General features: G+C 35.5%; 1 protein-coding gene across 6 annotated transcripts in view; it reads left to right on the top strand.

Annotated features, from left to right (window-relative positions):
- Positions 1-23,707, top strand: part of PRDM5 (PR/SET domain 5) — a 103,881-nt gene that overhangs the window by 37,684 nt on the left and 42,490 nt on the right. For 4 of the 6 annotated variants that reach the window (XM_048942675.1, XM_048942676.1, XM_048942673.1 and 1 more), the window contains 7 exons: positions 8,461-8,644; positions 10,058-10,232; positions 11,988-12,080; positions 12,342-12,463; positions 16,108-16,187; positions 22,103-22,187; positions 23,478-23,635. In XM_048942675.1, coding sequence (XP_048798632.1) covers positions 8,461-8,644; positions 10,058-10,232; positions 11,988-12,080; positions 12,342-12,463; positions 16,108-16,187; positions 22,103-22,187; positions 23,478-23,635 — 897 coding nt within the window. The remainder of the gene's footprint in view (positions 1-8,460; positions 8,645-10,057; positions 10,233-11,987; positions 12,081-12,341; positions 12,464-16,107; positions 16,188-22,102; positions 22,188-23,477; positions 23,636-23,707) is intronic. The other 2 variants (XM_048942674.1, XM_048942678.1) reach the window with 2 other exon arrangements.

Below are 23,707 nucleotides of genomic sequence, written 5' to 3' on the forward strand. Positions count from 1 at the left end.
CTAATTTTCTCACTACAGCCTTTCTCAGTCCAATTAAGTTTTTGCCTGAATGCAGTTGTTTCTTCTCATGATGGAAATTAGAAACGTAACTATGTAGCTCTATGGCTGTCTAAATCAAGATTAGTGATTCAGAGATCTTTTGTGCTGAATTCAGGTATGGACTTAGATGTGAGAAAAGCAAAATCTTACCTTTGCTTTATAGTTAGTTTAAAACATAATGCAGCTTTTGGCAAAATTGATAGCAAGCATGATGCTTAAATTATTCCAGTAGAAAACAGAGAATTCAAGAATCTAATTATCTGATAGGATGATCATCCAGTGCTTGAGGATAAGTTAATAAAAGCAGATCATTTTCTTTTTCTAGTCTTGGCAGCAGATCTGAATTTATCCAGCTTATTTTTTATTTTTATATTTCTCATTTGCAACGTTGTGTGGTAATGAGTTCCATTGTTTTAATTACATATTATGTGAAACATGCTTATGCTTTTCTTTTAGCAACTTTTTAATTTCACTTGATTTCTCTTCATCCATGTGTGACAGTGAATAGTCACTTTGTTCCTTATCCCGTGCCATCCCTGATTTTATAGAACACTATTATATCCTTTCCATTTTATTTGACAACTCTTTTCTCAAGCTGAAGAATCTTAATCTGTAAATTTTTGGAAGCATTCTGTGACTTTGCAGAATGATAACAAAGGCAGCCATATTTTTCTAGTTATAGCTATTGTCCTCTTAGAGATCATGAAGTAAACAAGCTCTTGGAGCTTTTTTTTTTTTTTTTTTTTGCACAGCTCAGTAAAATAATTTTCAATCCCCCGTAAGCAAAAATTACTATGCTGTTATTTTTTTTTTTGTCTCAAGACATATTCTTGCCAAAAAGCTGTTCCAAGTTAAAACAACTTGTACTCTAATGTAATCAAAATCTGCATGTGTATATGCATATATATATATTTATGCAGATTTTTTATATATACATATATAACAAAGGAGCCTCAAAGACCATCCAATTCCAACCTCCTTACTGTGGACAGAGTTCCCACTGTCAAGGTAAGGCTTTCCAAGGCCCCATCCAACCTGTCTTGAACGCCTCCAGATATGGGGCATCCAAAGCTTCTCTGGGCAACTTGTTCTAATGGCTCCCCACCCTCTGAATAAAGAACATCTCCCTAACGTGCAATCTAAATCTTCCTTTTAGTTTAAAAACATTCCCCCTTGTTATATCACTATATGCCTGTGTAAAAATCAGTAAAAAGGAGAAACATTAGAAAAACAGTATAAATGTTTATCAGCATTTCTTAAAATTATAGTTCTGCTTTTTTGTCTTGAAATGATTTTTTTTTTTTCTCCAGGATTTCCCGGCAGATCCCTGAGAAAATGATTAAAAAGAAGTTTATTCTGAAGCCAATCAGAAATATTTTTAGATACCTTTATTTGCTGAGAAACAAATGAAGTAAAACAAGAAAAGTGTTTAATAATAATAATAATAAAAGATTAGTTAAGTTCCAGGATGTAGTTTTGTGGAAGGTGCACACTGATGGCACTCAGTACTGGTTACTTCAATTTTTGTGCTGAAGATCTGATGCTTCCTTGAATATCATGTTCTCTAGAGGGGCTCTTTGCTTGTTTGGTTTTTAAGCAAGCACTGTCCAGTGAGATTTCTGCTGCCAGTTCTTAGAGACTTCATACGTCCTTCCTCTTTTTGTTTCAGCAGTGAGCCTTTCTACGATTTCCTTTCTGCTGTTCTACTGCATCTCTTCTCCCTAGCAATTTGATTTGTTATCTGCCTTCACTTGATTTGCACCTCCTACTTTCTAAAGCTCTAGTTCTACTGAATGGCAGTCTGCAGTTTACATCTGCAGCTTTTTTTCATGGTGATCCTGTGTAAATGAAAATTCAAGGATGATCTCTCTAGAAACTAAAGGTATATCTACTGCTGTCTTCCAGACCAATTTGTTTCTCTCCAAGTAATAATCTTCACATATCTCTGGCATACCATTGCTAGCTGAAAATATCTGCAATTTTGCTTCTGATATTGTTTCTTTGTACTTTGTTATTGTTCCTGTTTTACTTTGCTACTGACAGCTTTATCATCAGTTTATCCTTTGGATCTGTATGCTTTAATCTTTGGATCAGACTTCTTTAGGTCTTTACGTCCAGGCTGCAGTTTAGTTTTGAGTAGTGTTAAGGGTGTTCACTATTCGCCCATTCAGCAAAACCTCTTGTCAATAATTGACTGAGTGAGTGCTTTGCTATGATTTTTCATGATGTTTGTGGCAAGTCAATGGGTAATTCAGCATGATCACTGTCTGTGAAATTATTTCTGTATTTTTTTCCTTCTGTCTTGTTCTTTCTGTTATATCAAGACTTCAAACTTGAAGATTTCTGGCATGACCTGTTGTCCTGCTTACAGCACTAACTATGAAAGACCCTCATATGTGGTCATCAGTCCTCAGCATTAGTCAAGTATGTATTATAATCACTGAATAGTCAGTGTGATATTAATTACAGTCAGTGTTGGCAAATGTGAGGTAAGCTTCACAAGAGGGAGCAGTGTGAACAATTAATGTTTGTTATTACATTTTAAATAAAACATTCAGTAAAATAACCTGAATTTCTGAACAAGTCTTAATAGAATGTCACATCCAGTGTTTTCATTAATGAAAATGGTCATTTAAAGAAAGGAAAAGTATCATGAACACAAATTAATGAACACAAACAAAAATTTACTGAGTCATCACTTTTTTAGTGCCATTGATTAACAACTGACAACACTTGTATATTCTTTATGAGTGAAATTTTGTGTGTGTGTATATATATATACATGCATTTAACTACAGGTAGCATGATTAGGTACAGCTTATGTTAAGTAAAGCTAAATATGCACATATTTCCTTTCAGGGTTTTGTTTCACTTTAGCAGATGGAGGTGCAAATCCCAAAGCACCTCTATTTCTCTTGGGAAGAAAAAAGCCCACAAATCCATGAGTATTTTAATTCCATAATCTTTGTATCTTTGTACTTAATAATAGGCAGTAGCACTTTGCTTTGTGAAATCAGAGGACAATATGCAAGTGGAAAATTTCCAGTATTCTTTATTTGGAATTGTGAGTTGCCTGCTTGCCACAAAGACAACATGTTTTACAAAGAGGGGAAAGGTATAAACTTTGTTAAAATGCTTCATTACAACTACGTTGTGAAGTTGCATTTCAAAACAAATACCTAGATAATTAAAAGGTTAAAAGAATTCAAAATAGAGATTACTACATCAAACAAAATAAAAGCTTTATCTTAAAGAATGATTATGCTTTATATAATAAAGTAGAATATGTCTGCGTAATTACAGAAAACCAATTATCTAACTAAGAAAAGAAAATAGAATAGTTAGAAGTGGTTAAAGAAATTGTGTTCTCAGCAGCACGTTATAATTACCCTGGAGAAATGTAAAACTCTTCAAGATGCTTTTATTAGTGAAGAATTTTTATGAGTTTGGTGGGGAGTTTTAAGGGAGTATTTGACTTCTCTCTTTTAGTTTTGCTTACTTTTTGAGGTGAATTTTTACTAGTGAATCTCACAAATCAACAATGATTACTTAAAAATAATTGACCATTTATGCTACTAGCCTATAAAATGAGAAAATAAAGCTTGTACGCTTCACAGGTCCCCTTTCAAAATTTCCTAGGAGACTTTGTATGAACTAACAAATGTGCGAATGGAAGCCAAATGAGTCCTTTTGTTTTTGAATTCCCTCTACAGCTAATTTTCACTAATTCTCTTTCCCACTAGTTTTCTTTAGCAGTCTCCAAACACTCCAACAGGAGCTTTTTGGTCTGCTGTGAAAACACATTGTTTCACTCCAGTATTGATAAACGTTATAACCTTATATTCAAAATAAAGTTATCAGTTCACTGTTTGCTGCTTAGTGCTTGGTATTCTGTTTAAAGGAAAAAAAAAAAATGGAATCCTATGCCTCTGTATACAAATAAGGTAAACCACACCCTTAGGTTGACTGGAAAATATGATTAATTCATCACAGGTTAATAGTATGCAGTGATTAAATTTAGATCTTGTACGAAATGCTTACTCTGTGGTAAAAAGGCATGGGAATTACTTTATATAATGGTGCTTTTTTTTTTTTAATGCAATACTTAGTGAAACATGTAGTAAAATGTTCTGGAGAAATCTTCTGGTGACACTGTGGGGTGTGTGTTGGTCTGACTTCTGGCATTGCTCGATGGTGGAGCAGTGATGTTTAAGTATTCTTTGACTAGAAACATCCAGCATGTATCATTAACAGCTCTTTTGTCAGTTGTGCCAATATGCTGCTAGAAAATAACAAAAGAGATTGGAGGGCAGCAGCATGGATTGTTTTTCTAGGCATTTTGCGGTTGAATTGCTGCAGGGCTCTCTAACTTGTTTCAAGTATTTATTAAATGAATTAATTCCTTATTATATTTAAAATAGCTTCAGGTTTACAACTTCTGCATTAACAGAAACTGTACTATTTGTAATCTTTTTTTGCCTTGGGTTACTCCTTATCTATTTACTTACAAATATGACTTCTGATATGTAGCAAAAAATACATTGTAATTATAATAATCTAAGGAAAATGGCTCCTATGAAAAAAAAAAAAATCTGTATTTTTTCCCCCATTTTTTGGAGTGATTAGTATTACATCTTCATTATTCTTTTATACTGAATGCATAAACTTATCTGTTTTTCAGTTGTATTTTTATTAAACGCTCTGTGCTAGAGATTACTTTGCGAAAAAGATTCTGTTGTTAACACAAAAACTGTTTTACTAACAGAATCGCAGACAGAATTTTAAATTCAAATATTATTTCATTAATAAGCAAGCAATGAGTCGGTCTAATGTAGCTCAGAAAATAATGAGTTAGTTGCAGGTCCCCAGCAGCAACTTTGCAAGGCTCTTGATTCACCCAAGCACTTTCAGAGGCAGCTGATCCACTCTTTCTACTGGAAGGTGTTGTTATTTTGATTGTGCTTTCCTAGTACTTTTTTGACCTTTCCTGTGTCTGAACATGTGGCTTTGTCTTCCTCTGCTAATCTCTCCATAAAATCACCTCCACCCATTTGCTGTCTTGGAGTTTCTGCCCTCACAGACCTTGCCTGGTTGTACTCTGGCAAGCATAAAGCCTTGAATCTGCTTGAACCTGCTCAAGGAAGAGGGTGTGCGAGTTTTTTAATTTAATTTAATTTTATTTTATTTATTTTATTTTATTTATTTTTCTTTTTTGAAGAGCTACCAAAGGAGAACTGGCATTACAAGGAGGCTGAAGAGCTTCCATGCAGGAAATTGGGTGTGGAGGAAAGCCAACTCCAACTAACACTGCTTTAAGAGCAGTGATTGTGGTCACTGTGTTTTCAGCTTTGAGGAAGTGATCATATATGCAGACTTGAGAAGTGAGTCCATGTGAATCTAATGAGACTCACTAAGGCTAAGTGCAAGGTTGCAGCAATTGCAGATTTGTGTACAGACTGGGAGAAGAATTCACTGAAAGAAGACCTGTGGACTTGGGGGTCCTGCTGGAAAAAAGCTGAACATGAGCCAGGAGTGTGTTCTTGCAGCCCCAAAGGCCCACTGTATTTCGGGCTGCATCAACAAAGAGTGGTGGCAGCAGGGAGAGAGATAGATGATTGTCCCCCTCTACTCTGCCCTCTTCTCATCTGGAGTAATATGTTTAGATTTGGGGCCCCCAGTGCAAGAAAAATGTACAGTTGTTGGAGTGGGTACAGAGGAGGATCATGAAAATGATCAGAGGGCTGGAGCACCTCTGTTATGAAAAAAGGTTAGGGGAGCTGAGCTTGTTTAGCTTGGAGTATAAAAGACTCCAAGGAGACCTCATTGCAGCCTTCCAGTACTTGAGGATAAGCAAAAGGAAGACATGAACAGATAGTGATAGTAAAGGCAGAATTGCTTTAAACTAAAAGATGGGAGATTTAGGTTAGTTGTTAGGAGGAAATTCTTTACTCAGAGAGCAGTGATACACTGGAATATGTTACCCAGAAGAGAAGCTGTAGATGCCCCATCCCTGGAGTGTTCAAAGCCAAGTTGGTTGGGACCCTGAGCAACCTGATCTACTGCTTGATATAGTAGTTGGCAACCCTGCCTATGGCATGGGAGGTAGAATCAGATGATTTTTAAGGTCCCTTAAAGCTTAAGTCAATCTATGATTCTATTATGTATTCTGTGATGCAACTGTCTTATGCTTCTTGCATGAAACAGTATGGTGCGCTGTCAGTGCTTGCTGGGCCTTGTTTCCTGCCAGCTTCCTCTACTACAAAACACAGATGTTGTTAGTAAATTGAAGAGCTATTAACAGTTTTTTAATGATTTTTTAACTTCTTCCACCCTATATTTGTGCATATAGATAAATATGCTGGTGGAGGGAGAGATTTAAATTCCTTTTTGGTTTCTGGAGAACTCTCACTGCAGCCTGAGGAGCTTCTACAGTGGGGATACGTCTATTAAGTAGCACTCCAAATACATGACACTTAGCATAGATTGAAAAGCTGAACAAATTAGCTTTGGAGGAAGAATGAGAATGAACTTGAGCTGTGATTTAGGTTGGGTTAGAACTGAAGCTGATTGAGAGTCCTTAATACTTCTTTGTTATATTTTTTAATTGACCAAAGGTACGCCAACAGGACAGAACCATGATGCCTTTTGATATACTGTAAAAGATGTCCCAGATGTACACTGGGGAGGTAGAGAGATGGTGAGGATGCAGCAATATTGATAAGGTCTTGATTGCTAGGATTCATGCACTTGGTATAGATTATCAAAAAATCCTTAGTTCTGGTTGCTATACTTCTAGATTTACTTTGTGGTGTAAGATGTGTCATGTGATGTAACTGAAAGGTGCACTATTGCTTCTGTAATTCATAAGTTCTAGGACACTATTTTTGCCTGTGATACGTATCAAAAAATTAAAAATAAAAATTTAAGAGAAGTTAATAATTGATGTAAGCTTATGCATGCATTTATAAGATTGTCTTGATTTCTAATATGATTGGCATGGACAGGGATGCTTATCCTCTATGGAGGCTGAGTATAGGCAGACCTTTTCTCTTTCCCCACATTAGAGTTGCAGGAGATTATTTGTAAATTTAAGTATTTAAGTATTCTGACATTATTGACAGTCGTGGAAAACAGCCACTCTTAGATGTACAAATAAGTTAGTAATGTGCTGTTAGATACGTGGACTGTGCAATGTATCTTTAAAAAGCACATAATTAGTTTTGATTTCAAATGTGATTGGTGAGATGAGAAAAGAAGTGGTGAATCCTGGAAGGCAGCAGCACCTATGAGTCCATTGAATTAAATAGGTTTCACTGTTGTGTGACAATAACATCTGTAATATTTAACAGACCTTCTAAATAAGAGGAACCCTACATCTCTGTTGACAGTTTAAATTAATCTTAATATATTATGAGAATTAAAAATCATTATCTTGTGTGCTGTGAGGCTTGTTATAAAGTCTACAGCTAATGTACATTAAAGAAGCTGCAATTAACTTCCCTGGATGTAAATCAAATAAACTTTAAGATTTATGGTACTATTGGAAAATTTTATTGCATAAACATGGTTCTACTTTTGGTGCTTTGAGTAACACCCAACACAGTTGGTTCATATACACCAAAAAAAGCAGCTCTATATATCAGCTTAGGAATACAACTGTTTTTGCTACTGCTTCCATCCCAATCTACCTTGGTAACATTAATTACACACTGTTGAACAATAAAGATGTTGGGTTATGTATCTGTTTGAAAGCTTATTTGTTCATTTTGGTGAAGATTTTGCATCTTATTATTATGTAGTTTGTTCTTTCATGTGGAATCTGGGCTTGTCTTCTGTAATTTAAACCAGCAGAGGGTTTTGATGAGATGGTTTAAAGTACATTATTTTAATAGATGTTCTTGCTAAACTGATAGTGAGGATAACTGACAAGGGTTGAAGATCTGTTCACGAAGTGAGCTGGGAATCTTGGAAATACCATAAAAAGCAGTAGGTAAACATGCTCCTGAAAGCTGGATTCTAACTCACGTATCCTATCCAACAGAGGACCTAGCTAAAGCTTATTCATTATTCAAATTGAATTATTTTTCTAATATTTGGACTTTTCATTTTCAAACTCTGAAGTTCTTGTTAGGTAGAGTGTGGCAAGAGAGGGCAATTTCAGCACCAGCTTTTTTACCTTGGTCAAGACTACAGTCCTAATTGAAAAAGCTTCCTAGGTGAGACAGAACATATTTCTGAATCACGAAAGCACCTTATCCATGCAACCATGCTGGGAAAGAAATCCTAGGTGGGTGTTCCAGCTTTGTGCCCTCTGGGGAATGGAGCCAGTCCTGTCATAGTTCTAGGGTCCCAGACTTGACTTTAAATTTTACTTTTTCTAAAGTAATTATTTATTCTTGTTCTACTTATGGTTTGCAACAGGAAGGAGAAAATATTTTCTATCTTGCTGTGGACGATATTGAAACAGACACAGAACTTCTGATTGGTTACTTGGACAGTGACATGGAAGAAGAGGAGGAGGATGAGGAGGAAGTAACTGTTATTCAGGAAGATGAAGACAGTGGCAACAATAAAGAAGTGCAACCAGCTAGTGAAAAGATTGCAGGTGAGCAATATGTGAAAACTAGTATAGCTTGGGAGCTTAAAATATAGTCATAGGTAGTGTAATGTTGCAGATTGGCTAATAAGATTAAAAATCTAAGAAGCCCTTGATAATAAATATTGAGTATAATACCACTATTAATACTAGTATGCAAGAAAGGAGGCAAGATGGTTTCAAAAATGTGCAAGGCTGTAACTCTGAAGTATTCTTGTACTGAAGACTAGCTCAAAAAGTAGACAGTGTAAACGAGCTGAGATTTTACATAGCTGATTTGCTATAATCTGTATTCAGTTAACTAAGCATCTTCCTTTTGGAAGAAGAAAATCTTGTTAGGTAATGTAAATCTGTACAGATTTGGAGAGTTGAAAATAAGTGGTATCTGTGGCAGGAGGAGTTATAAGCAGTTTCATTCATGATGCCGAGAAGTTGATGGGATATGATGACCCTGAATTTGCTTGATAGAGGAAGGGCAGGTAGGTCTGTTGCCTATTGTGTCACATGAGTGTCATACTGAAAAGAGTATGGGCAAACGTTGTCCATCAGTGATTGATTCTGTCCTCTTGCAACTAACATCAGCTAAGATGCATTAGATTATGCAAGTTTTCCTCTTAACACAGAACTAATATAGTGCAATTATTTCTTATGTCACTTTCACAGATGGCTTTGTAAGATGTCTTGTGCTAATTGTAAAACTTTTATAAACTTTTTAAATATTATGGTAACTGCAAGCTTGTCTTTTTAATATTTTGAATCAGTCTCACTTGGAACTTTGATGTAGTCATAGTATGCCAGGATTAGAAGTGATAATGTTTGTTCCAAGCTACATAGATTTGTATTCTGTATTTGCTCACAAAAATTATGGGAGAGGATGTGAGACAGTTCCCTGTAAGGAAAAGGTTGTTAATGTGAAGTCTTTTTGTTTTCTTTAAACGGAATTTGCTTAAAATAGATTTGTCTTGCATCCTGGTTCAAAGTGAATCTAGAATCACTAACTCAGAAAAGTATGTCTGCATTGTATCTAAGCAGTCTACAGAGATGGTATTCTCTGCCCCTCCTAGAGCCTGCATAACAGGAGAATCAACTCGTATTAGACCTTTATTTTGTAATATGAAGAAGTCTTTAAACAACTGCTGAAGTGAATAAGGGTGCACAGCTAAACCTGTGGTCAAAATCTTTACTGTTGTCAGATGCCTTAAGTAGGAAAGAGCATAATTTGCTTAAGTATTGGCATTAAATGCCTATTCTTTTTTTTATTTTCTTTTTTTCTGGCATTTTGGTTTTTCAGTCCGTTGAAAGACATAGTCTCTTGTGAATTTCATGACGCTGTTGTGCATAATCAGTTTCTATAAAGGAGTATCTCTTAACATAACCAAAATATTCTTGAAAGTATTACTGTTTTCTCCTCCAATCATTCAGATCCCCTCACTTGTAAAGAGGATCATGCATGCCCAAACTGTGAGTCCAGTTTTGCAAGCCAGGAGATTCTAGCTGAACATCTTCAGACATTGCACCAAAAACCCAGTGAGGAAAAGGAATTTAAGTGCCGAAACTGTGGAAAGAAGTTCCCTGTTAAACAAGCTCTACAAAGACAGTAAGTAGAAACAAGAATGTTTTTCAGAGTTCCTTTTCATTCAATTGTTTATATCCCTTGGCTTAATCACAACAATTTTTATGCCTTTGTATTTGTATTCTCATTCTTCTAATAAATTCCTGATATGTTAGTTTCTTGTATTTGTTGAAGACTTCAATTTGAATAAAAAAATGTCACTACTTTTTAATATTTTCAAATCATATACTGTAAGCCCAATTAAAGCTACTGATTGGTGCAAAGCCCTTGATCTCCATCTCGAGTGGGTTATTTAATAGTGTAGGAGGTCTATTATAGCTGGAATTGCCATTACTGAATTAGAATGAGATTTAGAAAAAAAAAAAGAACGATATTCTAAAAAGAAATAGAAAGGAAAAGCAATACTTTATTTTGATTTAATTAAATATTTGGATGAAAAAAAAAAATAGAAGATAGCAGATAGGTAGTCTGACATGCTTTTATACAAAAATATAACCATTTTTTTTTCTTTTCTTGTTTATGTATATAAATTTGCTTGCAATTAAATAGTTATATTACTTTTTATTATATATTCAATTATAGTAGTACATTGGATGTCCAAATATCTTGTTATAAGTAGTTAATTTAATCTAATTCATGTCAGAAAGAGACTCATATTGCATTGTGCATTACAAGACTTTTTCTTATGTCTGAATAGCAATAATGTTTGTTAAACTGCTAGTTCTTTATGCGCTCTATGTTCCTTCATGGAAATAGTTAAAAAAAACATAGTAGAGAAATATTTAAGTTATCTAATAGATATTTAAATAATTTTTTTAATTGAATATAGACATGTTTTGCCCAGTCTGAAGTGGGAGTTGGATTTGTATTGTGTAGTTGGTTAAATAAATCACAGAATCACAGAATCACAGAATTGTAGGGGTTGGAAGGGACCTCCAGAGATCATCGAGTCCAACCCCCCTGCCAAAGCAGGTTCCCTACAGCAGGTCGCACAGGTAGGCATCCAGGCAGGTCTTGAACATCTCCAGAGAAGGAGACTCCACCACCTCCCTGGGCAGCCTGTTCCAGTGCTCCGTCACCTCACTGTAAAGAAGTTCTTGTGCATGTTTGTGCGGAACTTCCTATGCTCCAGTTTCTGGCCGTTTCCCCTTGTCCTGTCTCCACTCACCACTGAAAAGAGTCCGGCCTCGCCATTCTGCCCCCCACACCTTAGATATTTATAGACCTGGATCAGGTCCCCTCTCAGTCTCCTTTTCTCAAGGCTGAACAGACCCAGTTCACTCAGCCTTTCCTCATAGGGGAGATGCTCCAGGCCCTTCACCATCTTTGTGGCCCTCCGCTGGACTCTTTCCAAGAGATCCCTGTCTTTTTTGTACTGGGGAGCCCAGAACTGGACGCAGTACTCCAGATGAGGTCTTACCAGGGCAGAGTAGAGGGGGAGGATCACCTCCTTTGACCTGCTGGCCACGCTCTTTTTAATGCACCCCAGTAAGCCATTGGCCTTTTTGGCCACCAGGGCACACTGCTGGCTCATGGCCAACCTGTCGTCCACCAGGAAATCTTTATATTATGCAGAGTAAAATTATAAGGATACAGCAATAGGACTACAACTCTTGATGTTCATGCATTTGATTAGTCTCCCTAAATTCCAGGATACCTCTCATGTTGCACTGGTTACTCACATACCAAAATGTTTGTATTTTGATCTATTGCTGCTTCAATTCTGTGTAAGTTGTAAAATGGTCACCTTACTTTTATTTTATTTATTTTTTTCTTTAGTGTACTTCAGTGCACAGAGAATATCAACCCAGGAGACTCTTCAAGAAGTTTTCAGTGTTCTGTTTGCAATACTTCCTTCAGCTCAGAATCGAGGTTTTGTGTCCAAGTTACTGGACTGCTGTCATACCATTGCTGGCCTTCCTTTGCATGTTAGCTTTCAAGCTTGTTAGTGTATGTGAATCCTAACAATGAAAGAAGTCAAATGCTTTCATTCTTATTTGCTGTAAGTAATGCATGAGGTGGCCTTGGAACTCTGCAGTGTAGCATGTCTAGAGCTCAGAGTACTTACTATATGTCTAGTTTCTGCATATACTGCTTCATGTGTTGTTTTTATTTGCTGGTTATCCCATATAGTTATGAACAGCACAAGGAGGCATGCAGAGGGGATGCCAGATTCATATGCAAGGCAGATAGCTGCGGGAAGAGGTTCAAGAGTAAGGATGCCCTGAAAAAACATAAAGAAAATGTTCATAGTGGTAAGAAAGAATTTAATGTTTCTTTGGCAAAAAAATAAAAACCAAAAAAGTTCTAACACATTGCTAGCCTTAAATGTGCAAATCCAAATCACCATTGTCTTTGGTTTCTTTTTTAATGGATTCATTTGTATCAGAAAGAAAATTAAGTAGTAACTAATTGCAAGGGTAAAGTATTCCTTCTCACCCAGGGAGAAATTACTGTATACCAGATGAATCATTAGTTGGTGCAGGAAACGTAAGGGAATCTGGGTAAGTTTGAATTAGACAAGTGTCAGATGAAGCGCAACATTTCAGTAGTGAGGAAAATCAAAATCAGTGGTGCAAATGACTACAGGAAGCTGTGAGTTCTTGATCTTTTGCTATTTTCAGGACACAATGGGATGTCTTTCTGGAAGACATGCTTCACAAATGGTTAGACTTGATGAGGATATTGCAGGAAATTCTATAGCCTCTGTTGTACAGGAAGCCAAATCAGGCAATTGGCTAGTCCCTCTAGGCCCTAGCTGTTTTATATCTGTGCACTGTGAATCAATACTTTTCAATCAAACACCAGTCTGTTTTCATGAAAGGGCAAAATGCTTCTTTCAGGTCCACAATGCAGATCTCAACTGTCACTCTGCTCTCTCTGCATGTCCCCTCTCAGTGTCACTGGCAGATCAGTATGTATGGGGACAGTAGAATACTACAGTGCAGAGAAAACAGTCTTTACTTGATGAGAACACTGAGATGCTTTGTAAGATTTTCATTACATGAAGTCTCTTTCTTCTGCCAAACTCTTACAGTGTACGGAAGCCCTTCCATAACAATTTTTATAGAAGTTTATCTACTTTTTTTTTTAATTTATTGTTGTCAATAAGGTATTTTTTCAGCTGTGAATGTTATGTTTAGGCTCAACTTCGGTTAGTTATATACAGGTATACAAATCCCACAATTACTCTCTTGTATGATCAGTCCAGACATGACTGAGGTCAGGCGCCTGGAGGATATTTTATTTCCACCTATATAGTGAGCAGAGCTTTTATTTTACCATTTGGGAGTCATAGAAATCACAACTGGTGTCAATACAGGAGGGAAAATAGCCTACTATTGTTGAGGGAGATTTCTAGTATTCCTTCACGCCTTGCAAAACCTGGAGGCAAGGGAAAGTAGAAAGGACTGCTACATATGTAGTTCATTATGCAAAGCTATGAACAGAGACATAGATATTCATTATCACCTTCCTCTTCTGAATGCTCTTGTAAGTTAAGGTATTAAGTTCCCATATTTATATGTGCATCAGCATATGCCAATACTTAAATTTTACAATAGCAAATGTAGTTATGAGATGAAGTACTTATGTAATACTATGAGTCAAAGTGTTGAACTGATTGACATGGTATAATGAAGTGAGAAACATACCTTGTATTATGTTTTCACAGTCTGCTCACTATGCATAGGCAGCTTTGCTCATGATTATTTCTCTTTCAGTCCTCTGATCCATTGTGGTAGTATGACCTGAGCTAGGCATACTGAGTTTACATTCAAAGTCTTTGAAATCCTATATGTTCTTGAAGCCTGCTATTAGATTCTTTCATTTCTTTGTACAAATATTTGTTGGAAATAAAATTCTTTACTTGGAAATAAAACTGTGGGCAGTAAAATAGTTTAGCAATGAATAACATTCTATCCAAATTCCTCCATTAACAGCAGGCTATGATATATCAAGATGAAATACATAACCTTTGTTTTCCAGTTTAGCTGCTTTAGTTTTAATCTTATCAATCATCAACAGTATGGAAACAATGAAGACTGAGACACGTTTTGCTAGTCTCAGAGGGCTTAGAAATGCTAATGTTTCTAGTTACAGCCCCAATGGGCCATTTGAGATTAGAAGTCATTTCAACATGTTTTAGCAAAATGCTGTGTGTGTGTTTGCATTGAATTTTCAAAAAGTAGTTTTATTTTAACAACATACATAATAAATATGTCTTGTTATCAGTGTCATTTGAAAGTCTGTACTTTTGCATGAGAAATTACTTTTCCTGAAGTGGTATGAGATGTTCCTTTTAAATTTGCCGTGTTTACATTCATGCACACTGTTGGCATCAATGGATGGAAAAAATGCCAGTTAGGAAGATATGTTATAGTTTCAGTTAGACAAAAGACCTTCTTTTTAACCTCTCATGTTAGTAAACAAAAGGAGTAATTTATCTGCTTGTATTGTGTGCCAACTAAGCGGATGTAGTTAACTATGGCATCATTGTTTTTAAGTGAACTCAAGAAGAAGAGTTCCTTTATTCAGGGGCAATTCCTGGTGTCCTGGGTGATTTATTCTTTGGCCATTTCAGCAAAAATAAGTGATTTCCTTTTGATTGCATTTGAAAGTAGAAATTCGGTGTACACACTGCTCTGCAGCCACAGACTACTGGTGTTCTTGCCTCATTTACTTAATACACAAAATTTTGAGTGCCCCACATGCATCTTGAGGTGAGGGATTTTTACTAACCATCTTTAATTGACTATTTTGTTTGTATGTAGGCTTTAATATATAGTCTAGAGCAGTACATGTGATCTTATAGAGCTGTTTTTTAGTACTAAAATAGATGGGGAGAGAGATTATAATTATTTATTAAAACTTACTACTTTGGAAGGGAAGACAAAAGTAAGGTGAAGCTTAATGTTTTCTTTCTGAAAATTCCTCCCAAGAAATAAAGTGGAAAAGCAAGTCATATCATATTAATTCTTTAGGACAGCAAGATTGGGAAAGATACACAATACCAAGAGTCTGAAAAGTAGAGCTGAAAACCATCGATGATTTTGATTAGGATCCAGTTCCTCTGTGCTTGAATAAACAATGCTTGCCTTTCTTTGGTTCTGAGTTCATTCTTTTTAGTGTTCAATGCAGTTTCAACATTTTTTCATATAAGCTGTGAAATATCTTGCATGAACGTATAATTATAAACAAATAATCAGGTTTGTGGTGTCTTTGCTTTGTAATAACATAACTTTGTAGGTTACTAATATAAATTTTAAATCATAGAGAAACCCAATTAAATGCTCTGTCAATTTTTAAAGCAACTGTGAAAAAGGAAGGAAAATATATTTGGTAGCTGACCACTTGTAGTTTGAACTGTGATTTATATTACAAATTACACTTGAATTCATGATCTGGTATAATACAAATTTCCTATCTTGTTCAGTTAAACACCATTAATGTATGTTATTTTATTCAGTAGCAATCTTAATGCTTTTTGAATAAAGAAAATTGGGAAATAGTTGTTTGGGATTTTTTTTTTTTTTTTTTTTGTCATTGTTGCACTAACTCCTTTCAGGAACACTTCTATTAAAATTATAGTATACAGTTCTTGAAGATATTAGTTGTATTGGCTTCTGGAAGGATACAGCTCTTCAGTTCTAAAGTGAAATGCTCTTAGTTGTGAATTGTGCTCTTCATTCTTCGTACTGATCTACATTCCTTTAGTAACTGACTAGTTGGACACCCACAGAGAACTCCTGATACTGAATACTTTCAAGATGGGGTACAAATGTAAAGATCTTATGTCAGTGAAATGACCCATGAAAAGTCACAAGCTCAGTAGAAATATTTAGGTTCTTTCTTAGCACTTCCTTTTTAAGATGTTGGTGGTATTTTGTTTCTGTTTCAGGAAATTCTAGGAAAAAGCTGACGTGTTCAGTGTGCAATAAGAAATGTTCCTCAACAACAAATCTCCAAGAGCATCGAAAGGTCAGTAAGATGAAGGCTAACCCACAGCAGGCTTTGACTTCCCTGAGATGTAATAGTGTGGTGCTTAGGTCACTTAAAAGATGCTGTAATGCAAACCTTTGGCAAGTATCTGTCGTGGTTAGAAAATCAATGTGTTTTGTGGTGGGTATTTATTTTTGTAATCACAGTTGATTACATCAAAAGTCTTCCTAGTGTTGCAGTGCATCTTTTACCAAATACAAAAATGTTTGTGCTTGTATTTTCTGTGGTTTTCAACATAAAGTCAAGTGTGCATGCTGTTCTTTAACACTAAGCTAAATGTAAATGTGTTATATAACTTTATGATACACACAGGCCTTAAAATAGGTTTGTGAGCCTTCAGTTTTTTCTGCAAAATGCATTCAGTCTTTCTTATTACCTTCTGACACAACAGTAAGGTTATTATTTGTAATTTAGTTATGAGGTAGTTTAAAAAAAAAAAAAAATTGCAGTGGTTTTTTGTTTTGTGTATTACCAGATCAGGAAGAGTTAACAGTTTTAAAAGCATCAATTGGAAATAAGGGGTTTCATACAGAAATGCAGATGGTCTAAGAATATGAGATTCTGAATCCATTATACCCAAAGGAAGTCCATGCAAGATTAATTTGATAAATCGCTAAAACCCAGGAGATCCTGTTTTTGCAAAAAGCTGCATTTTACTGTTTATCAGATTAACTGTAAGTCTTTAATAATGTCTTGGGTACAACCTGAGTCCATTGAGGATATAGGTTATATCAATTAAAATATGTTGTTGCACAGGAAATGATGGGGCCTCTCCTTTTTTTCTTTAATTTCTCTATTTATTTATTTACTTATTTTCCTTTTCCTGCTGCCCCCTTAGTTGTGTTAACGTGCCTTGCATTTCTTGGCTAACAGAACTTCAATTTGTTCCTCCCCATACAAACTGTGATATGCCACGCCACTCATAATTACAGATTTTATGTGTCATTGTGCCTTTTGATGGCCTCTGGGAATGTAAAACATCATGGGCAATGTGTTCATTTTATGAAAAGGTTTACTTTGGTTCTGCATAGTGCAGGCACTAGGACACAAGCTTCTCTTTTAAGACATCCAGAAAATAGATATTACAGTTTCACACATTTGTATTACATAGTGAAGGAAACTGCATGTAGGACTCATACCTTCTGTTGTTTGAACTACTTTGCTTTTGTATGAAGTATGTGTTATCAAAGATAGTTAGGTAAGAAAACAGTAATTGAAATGGAGAGGAAACACTTTTTTCACCCAATTTCCTCTCAATGTAGAGAAATAAAAATAGGAAGGAGGTAAAATGTAACAGGAAATAAGTCTGAACCACTGATAGTTCTGACTGTCACAGAAAAAGAAGATAAAAAGGATGACTGGAGGGGAGAGTGAGATCAATTCACTCTGTGAAGGCTTGGTCAGTCACTTCTGTAGCTTTCATGTCATTGTTGATTTAAACTTATTTTAGCTTTGTGTGATTTCCCATTTGTTTCTGCCTTAAATGTCTAAAGATAAGACCTTTCTTAGCCATTCACAATTAAACTCTGGTGTCATGTTCAGTCCCTTAGTCTTACCATTTTGTTTTCCAGACTGTTGCTTGTGCCACACTAATCTTTGGTGGCATCACTTTTTTCTTTTTTTTTTTTTTTTTTTTTTAAATCACAATGCATTCAATGAAAGGTCAGGCTGAAAGAGATCCTAGAAAGTTTTTGTACCCTTTCTGCTCTGATGAAAAATTTACCACATCTGTTGTCATCTTTTTTAATTCTGTCTCGCAACTTAGGTGCCGTGAACTTTCTTGAAATGTGTCAAGTGTTTGGTTTCTTTCTTTTTTTTTTTTCAGATAACTTTCTTAAATCTTCTTTGATACAAATTGATTTAATAACTTTTTCCACAATTTCCTGACAATTTCCACAATTATCTGAACCTTTATTCATGCATCTGTTCTCCTGAACTATTTAGTTTTTGTAAGTGTTCTCATCTTCTGCCCAAGGAAGTTGGGATGCCACAAAGGAGTCGTGATGCTTAGTTGAGCCCTTACAATTCCAGGTAGAGGGGAATGATTATCCTGAGATCATCCCTACTAAGAACATGTCCATTAATACATCTCAAAATGGCAGTGCTTTTTGAACAGCAGAATCAAACTGTTTTTTCATTTTTGGGGGGGAATTAATTATTATTCTCTTTAAGGTGCTAGGTAAACTCATTATTGTATGGCTTTCATTTCTTTGATTTCTCCACCCAAACATTTGAGTGTATTAGAGCTTCATTCAGAGCGTAGAAATAGTTTTGGACTCTTACCTTGAATTAGTGGTTACTGTCCTACCGAGAACAGTCTCATATCATGTTTTTACTTCATATATGTTTTCCAAAACTACGTATGCTACTACAGCACTCATCCTGCATGGTGCTTGCAAATCTTTAACAACACTTATTATATCAATCCACCAATATTACTGCTTGTTGAGGTCATCCTTATCTTCTTATTTTCTTATTTTCCTTTTTGTCTATATCTACTTGTTTTCTTTTTGTATTGTCCTCCAATTGAAAAGTGGTGACCTTCTACCTGATATTTATTTTAGTCCATGATTTGGACTGCTGAATTACATAATAATGTTAAAAAAAAAAAAAAAAAAAAAAAAAAAAGAAAAAAAGAATCCCAGCAACATTTGACTCAGCAAATGCACTACAGGAACTTACAGTACACTGAGTAATGGAAGTGTTATAAAACACTATGTGAGATGCAGGACTGTACTTGACTGCTAAGACTTGTTGTGGTGTAGTGTCTTGGAGATAAATTGAGAGAAACAAGGAAAAGCCACTAGTTTTGTTCTAAGAAATTATATGGAAAAAAAACACCAAACCTTGACTCCTTCTTACCTTAGTGCTCTTTCTGTCTTACAGAGAGGGATTTCCTGCAAAAGTGTGCCAGGGAAAGTTGCATCTAAACATTCTCTGTGATTTTCTTTTTCATGCCTGTTTTTCTGTCTTTCTTCACCTGGCAGTTTCATATGCCTCCCATTATTTTTTTCTATCCTTTTTCATTTGAACACCAGCCAACACACTGTTTTTACTGTGTAGTCTTTGTTGTGATCACTGTAAAGTCACAGAAATGTAGTGAAAATCAAATGTCAAACACTATTTTAAAAATGTTGAATCATGGAGTAATTTCAGTTGAATGTAATACGCTGGTATCTTTTGCTCTTTTAAAACTCTGTTTTCCAGTGCAGAGTCTTATCCAGTTCTTGGATTGGTAGACTGAAATTCAGATTAGTTTTTGGAAATGTTTATCATGGGTGACTTGTACCTTGAAAGTTTTACTTCATTTGCTTCCCCAAAGCTCCTTTGAATAACCTTTTGCTTTTCAGTTACCTTGTGAAAAGTTTAAGGTTGTTGGTCTTGTTAATGAAAGCATATATTTTTCTGAATAAACAGTAATTTTGTTCACATGCTTGCTAGTTCCTGTAGCACCTAGCAAGCTGTTGTCTGAAGAGGAAGCTCTTCAAAGCTATGTGAAACAATTTGTAAGGATGTTCTGACTGTAATTAAACTGATGTTTACGGTGATAGCTGTTACAGTCCCCTAATGGGAGTAATTTTGTTATACTAATAAATCTTTGTGCAATCACTTGTCTATAATATTACAGGCTGACTGAATTTGCATAGTGTACTCATAAATACTTTACTTCACAAGTTTTCTTAATGAAAATTTGGTTGAACATTTTTATTCATAACAATATTTGCTGTATTTATATTTATATTATCTTTTACTGTTTTACTATGAATTTGAGTAGTTTTTTAAATAATTGATTGAAGAGTGACAGCTATAGATATATGCTTGATAACTGCAGCTATTTAATGCATATGCACATCAGACTGTGCCTGATTTCTGAAGAATTGATTAGAGTACTAGCTATAGAATATATATTTGATAGCTGTAGCTTTTTAATGTGTGCACACAAGCCTCTGTCTGAACACAGATATGTTCAGTGCGGCTATTTATAAAACTGGTCATAAATTAAAATCAGACAGCTGGATAGAAGTACAGCACAACCTTAGGTTCTGATCTGTTAAATAATAGATTTTAAGGTGCCTTACAAGTCGTTTTGAATAGCACCAAAACATTGCTGTGCTATTAACACTTGCTAAGCTGAAACCAGGAGACTCTAGCAGGATTCTGATAGTACTTGGTTGCAGAGTTAGTGTAAGCTTCAGTCAACAATCTGAGTCAAAATTGAGATAATTTTGGAAAAGGTAGAATAGTGGACTGTATATATCAACCTGTGATGCAGGTGGGTAGACAGGGTATTTCAAATGACTGATTGTTATTTGAGTTTACCACCTGGTTCTGGGTAAGTATTTGGTTGAACATCGCTGTCCAAGGTATGCAAGTTTGTAGAGATTGGAGGAAACAGCACAACTACTTGTTAGAGCAAAATTTTTAATAAACTAATGTTATGTTAGCATAGAACACAAGAGGTTCTTATGGAGAATTTCGTTGGTTTTTTGTTTGTTTTTTTCCTATGTTTGTTTTAAGTGGAAGTCATTACTGTGCTGTCTGAACTGTGCTAATGTTTTTTTCCTCCAAATGTTGTGTTGAAGCTTTAATGTTTGTTATTTTTAGCTGCTAGATTCTTCTACAGAAAGTTTAGAGATCTTCAAAAGTGCTTCATGAAATGTGATCTCTGCCTGGAAGTTTTGCTGTCTAAGGCTGCAGTTGTGAAAAGCTGAAATGAATGTTCAGTTGCACTGTGACTAGGTTAAGATGAGGCTGCTGAAAGGAAGTGTAACGCAGAGGGGAGAGTGAATTGTTATCTGAATAGTTGGAGAACTGGTGTATATCTTGTGATTTTGGTAAACAAAAGCACAGGTTTAATTTTTATGTAGTTGAGTATCAGAGATTGCAGCTCTCAACTGCAACTTCTAATTTTTTTTCCAGCATGTAGTCCTTGATGACAGTATGTGCTGTGATGTTGAAATCCTGCTCAGGCTTACTATGTTTACAACTTAAGAACTACTGCTGCCCCTCCACTGTCTTGCCCTTAAAGCTCTTAAGACAAGCAGTATCACCTTTTGCCTCAACTTGGAAGAGACTTTGGTGTTGTAAAGAGTGCTGCAGGAGTTGCCTCAGCTCCCCCAGATTAAATAAGAAAGAGAGTAAAATAATTTATTTTGCCCGTGTGGTTACTTCAGTTTTTGTTTGTTTGTTTGTTTTGTTTTTGTTTTTGTTTTTCCTTAAAGAGCTTGATTTTTGCCATGTTCTTGAGCAGACAGCACATATTGCCAACAAAAAGGGTAGATGATTGCTAGTTATGTCTGTGTATATCTTTTGTGCATGCATTATGTGTACGTTATAGAAGTGGAAATGCACTGTGCTGTGTGAATCTAAGAACTGTTAAATTCTCAACAGAAGTGTCTCTAAGCAATTTGACGAAGTGCAGTCATTTTTAAACCACACCTGTATTTAATGAGATTACAAGTAGAGATAAGTCCTAATAGAGTTTGATTGTACTGGTATTTTAAAACTATTATGGTAGTTAGTAAGTAGTTATTGTGTTATTTTTACTTATGTTTAGTTCATTACAAGGAAATATTCTGAAAAGATATTCTGCATCTGTTGTTTTATTCTTTCACATTAATGATATTTTAAATGGATCCAATATTGTGATTTTGCATAGTCTTTGTTTCTGAATATTGTTTCAGGGATTTTTTTGTTCCTAGTTCTGAATATTAGTTTTGAGAGATTTTGTTCCTTAGGGGACTAACAAAGGGAAAATCACAGAATAACCCCGCGTATTAGTGTAACTAGTGAATTAGAAATAGCCACAGTCTGTTGGAGAACTTAGATGTATGTAAGATATGTGATCTTGTTTGAGACAGGTATTTAATTATCATTAAACACTCATTTTGCAGGTTCATGAGACCTTTGAGTGTCAGGAATGTGACAAGAGATTTATTTCAGCTAACCAGCTAAAACGCCATATGATAACTCATTCAGGTAACATATTAAAATGACACAAACCTATGTATGTGTGGGTGATATATTTAGCATATATTCAGTTTTACATTAATCACTTAGAAATAGAATGTTTGGCGAATTCTATGTTGTCCTGGGCTGTTCAAGCAAATCTCATGTTCCAAGGAAAACATCTAAGTTATTGTTTGTAAGCCTTTCAAAATTCCAAGTGTAATGCTGTATACTTTCTTCTATTGCTGCTTTGTCAAGATTCTATTTCGTGCTATCTGGGGTACGTGATTTCAACTATCTGGGATGGGGAAAAAGATTGTTGCTTGGCATATAGAGGCTGTGAAGAACTGCTGAGTGGGATTTTATGTTAAAAAAAAAAGAGGATGGGAGCTGGGTTATGCTGTCAGCCAGAGATCTGTGATAAAAGGGCAGATATGCGTATATATATATGTGGGCTCATGTGCACAGAATTATCATTCAGAGGAAAATGTATCATTCCCCACACCATTTTGTAGATGACACAAGTACCTCATTATGCCTGTCCTCCTCTGCCAGAACAGATCACTGTGAGCAGGGAGTTCCCTGTTCATAAGCTTGGCAGCAGGACACAAACTGGCTCTGCCAGAATTTCTGATCACTGCAAATCTAGTGTTTCTATTCTTTCATCAGTGGTTAGAAACATCAGCTGACACAATGGAAACACAGGCATTGTTGTCTCATACGTTGACATTTAAAAATGCAGGTTTTTGCAACTGCACAGGCTTGTAAATAAATATATATATTTTTTTGTATCAGTCCACACCAAAAGTTCTTTTCTCATAACGTAATCTATATTTCAGGGCTCTTAGCTTGCTTTTGACACTTTTGGATGAGTGTTAATGTAGTTAAGTTGCAGTCACCAGTTGAAACACAAAGGCTTTTTGCATAGCAACTTTTAGTTTTGGAAGCTAATATGTATATTGTTAATTAAGTTTTAAAACATTTAAAAACTGTCATGCCCTCCTTCACATTTCTAATCTGGAAACAGTGTTTTCCTCTTTGAAGTCATTCTCTTTTGATTTAAGCTAATTAATCAGAATTTAGTTTTAGCAATGATTATTGCAAAGAATGTGCCAATTTCTTTAGATACACCATGGCTCATCTTTTGTGAAGTGACTTAACTGTCTAACATAAAGGGCATTAGATGTCTTTCTAATTGGTTTAATCTTAATTGGGTTGACTTAATTGCAGAAATCTCTCTGAGGAGATGACTGTCTCTGCCTTTCATCTTCTCCCCCTGTATAAACAGGAGATTAAATGTCCCCCACTCATTTTCTGCAGAAAAACGCCCCTACACCTGCGAGGTTTGCAATAAGTCCTTCAAACGACTTGATCAAGTGACTGCACACAAAATAATACACAGTGAAGATAAACCTTATAAATGCAAGCTTTGTGGAAAGGGATTTGCCCACAGAAATGTTTACAAGAATCACAAGAAGGTAAAGCACTCTGCTGTTGTTGTTTACAGATCTGCCAGCCTCAGATTTGCAGATTTTTTTCTTTTAAAATGT

The sequence above is a fragment of the Lagopus muta genome, chromosome 4 (genome assembly GCF_023343835.1).
Source record: "Lagopus muta isolate bLagMut1 chromosome 4, bLagMut1 primary, whole genome shotgun sequence".
In the NCBI taxonomy this organism is placed as follows: domain Eukaryota; kingdom Metazoa; phylum Chordata; class Aves; order Galliformes; family Phasianidae; genus Lagopus; species Lagopus muta.